Here is a 2,441-nt window from a genome sequence, read left to right as displayed (position 1 = left end):
TTATAATAATAATAATAATAATAATAATAATTATTATTATTATTATTATTATTATTATTTATATATATATACAGTATATATATATATATATATATATATATATATATATATTATATCTTAGATCAGAACTGGCTCAGGCATACATTAAAAGGCTACTACACCCTCATGAGTGGCGTGGGTACGCTGCAACTACAAATAATTATCTTGCTCCAATGTTTCAAAAGCACTCCTTGATCGTCTCCTTTTAAAAGTCTATAAATATGTATGAATTGCTTATGTATAGTGTTCCTGAATGTCATATCACATCCGTATATGGGCAAGATGATGTAATATCACTGGGTATGTGTCATAACGTTTGAATCTGTGGATACAGCGTAACTTAATAAAGCATTGCTATCTGAACAATAGTGTACAATGACGTTGATATGTCCCCGCTAATTTAACCTCATTGATTTCCCTTTTACGATAAAAACACGCTAGTATATGAAAATTGCGTTCAGCTGTTTCCAGATGACTTCAGATAATAATTAAATTACAGAATATAAGTGGGGTATCCAACAGTGGCAAAAATCTCTTTCCAAGCGTAAAATTTTTTAAAATAATCACAATAGGAAAGGGAACAACCTCAAACCCTTTTCTCTCTGACCTCACCCCCGCCTCCAACCCCTTCCCTCCACCAACCATCTCGGCAGAAAATCCTGGATCCGTTCCTGAATAGCAGTGTATGTACCGTACTACATTTAATGATACAAATAGACTGTACATTAGAAAACGTCTTAAGATCGACGGATTAAACATTGCTTGCAAGTTTAATGATCGTTATTGTTGGCAGTTGTCTACTAAATGTGCAATAACATTTAGATATCATTCAATTAAAATTTATTCAAAAAAAATTTAGTTTCGGTATTGAATAATTAAATAATCGGAAATCAAGAATGTATTTTTCATAAAGGTTGTGTACAATGTTAAGCGGTATGCCGTCGAACTGCATTTGCAACGTGTCTTTTTTAGAGCTGTTCGTTGGACTGCTTCCTTTTGCTGAAGGGAACTCAACCAAATGATCCACATTCGCTAATTTCAATATATAGTTTGCATCGTCAGACAATGTCTCAAACTTTCCAATGACGTCATAATCTATATCGCACGGAAGACACATGTTCGTGGCCGTACTCCAATGACGATCGTCTTCATCAGGCGTCATACCTAATATATATCGTAAAAATTTAATAAAGGTTGGGCCTTGTTCTTCACCCTCTATTGAAGCTATTAGTTGCTGCCGTTGGGTCCATACTGTTTTAGAATCGGTGGTATTTGGATTGATCTTATTATTGAAGGCGGATAAAACCCGCGAAAAAGGATGTCGAGCGAACATGAATTTGGTATACGTATCTAAGACTTCTTGTCGATCCTTAAATGGTATCTTACTCAGTGAAGTTAACTGTGATCTTCCGTATCTATTTACCACCCTTTGTTCCATGTCATCCGTGTGTTTCATTACTCCAGTTAAAACTAATATAACCCGCTTCCAACTTGTGCATGCCACTTTTGGGATATTGCAATATAGTAGTTTATGATTTGTGTCCAGATATAAATTCCACGGTGGGTTACTAATGACGTCAGACTGTGGTATGTTGTATTTCAAACACGCTGATTTTAAGTGTCTGCGTCTACTTTCTTGAATCTCTCGTTGCTGAATCAAAAATGGTATGTTATCGCTCTGAAAGAGTAAAGAGTAAAACTTAAGAATGCCTTAAGGTTAAAGGTTAAACCCCATTTACATGGCTAAATGTGACAAACAACTATACTGGATATGCGATGCTGTCAAGAACCTGAGCGGTCGGGAGATAAAAATAGAACCTACGGCAAATTACGTAAACCTGAACTCATTAAGGATGTCAAATAAAACCTCTAATACGACACGAAAAATATATAAATTACACATTACAGTGCTAATTTACAGATGTATTACAAAGAATTAAAGTGACCCTATCACCATATGACGTCATGAGTATAGTACTTTGTTGGAGTCAGTGCATTATCGTTCCAGGATTTCAACATCTTAAGCTCTACATTGTGCTCTGCTATCGTGTGCGTAGCTTCAACTACAACTAGCGTTCGCAAAGCGATATGCCTCGCCGGCCACACAATGCGGCCCCAATTAGTCCAGCAAACTTTGGTTGGTTGCATTTCATTTTTTTTTTTTGCTATATTTTTTAAAAATTGGATATGATGTAGAGTAGACATAGATAAATCAAAAAAGTATGTGCAACATTTTTTTTTCATACGTAAGGGGGGGTTGCCAGCCGTTTCAAAATGGCCGCCAATTTTTCATAAAATTGTCACTAATATTGTAAATTTATGTCATTAAAATGCAGTATTCAATTGGAAATCCACTCATAACAATGACAGCAACAGTTAACTAAATATTGTACACATTTTTA

General features: G+C 35.1%; 1 protein-coding gene across 2 annotated transcripts in view; it reads right to left on the bottom strand.

Annotated features, from left to right (window-relative positions):
* Positions 1-790: 790 nt before the first annotated feature.
* The window catches only part of LOC117102502 (carbohydrate sulfotransferase 11-like), a 14,175-nt gene continuing 12,524 nt past the window's right edge, over positions 791-2,441 (bottom strand). For both annotated transcript variants that reach the window (XM_033242793.1, XM_033242794.1), the window contains exon 4: positions 791-1,717. In XM_033242793.1, the coding sequence (XP_033098684.1) occupies positions 884-1,717 (834 nt within the window). In that variant the 3' untranslated portion in view covers positions 791-883. The remainder of the gene's footprint in view (positions 1,718-2,441) is intronic.

Source organism: Anneissia japonica, unplaced genomic scaffold, assembly GCF_011630105.1.
Source record: "Anneissia japonica isolate Jap-2015-1 unplaced genomic scaffold, ASM1163010v1 scaffold287868_len458714_cov195, whole genome shotgun sequence".
In the NCBI taxonomy this organism is placed as follows: domain Eukaryota; kingdom Metazoa; phylum Echinodermata; class Crinoidea; order Comatulida; family Comatulidae; genus Anneissia; species Anneissia japonica.
The sequence above is the reverse complement of the archived record's forward strand: the minus strand, read 5'-3'. Positions and strand labels throughout refer to the sequence as shown.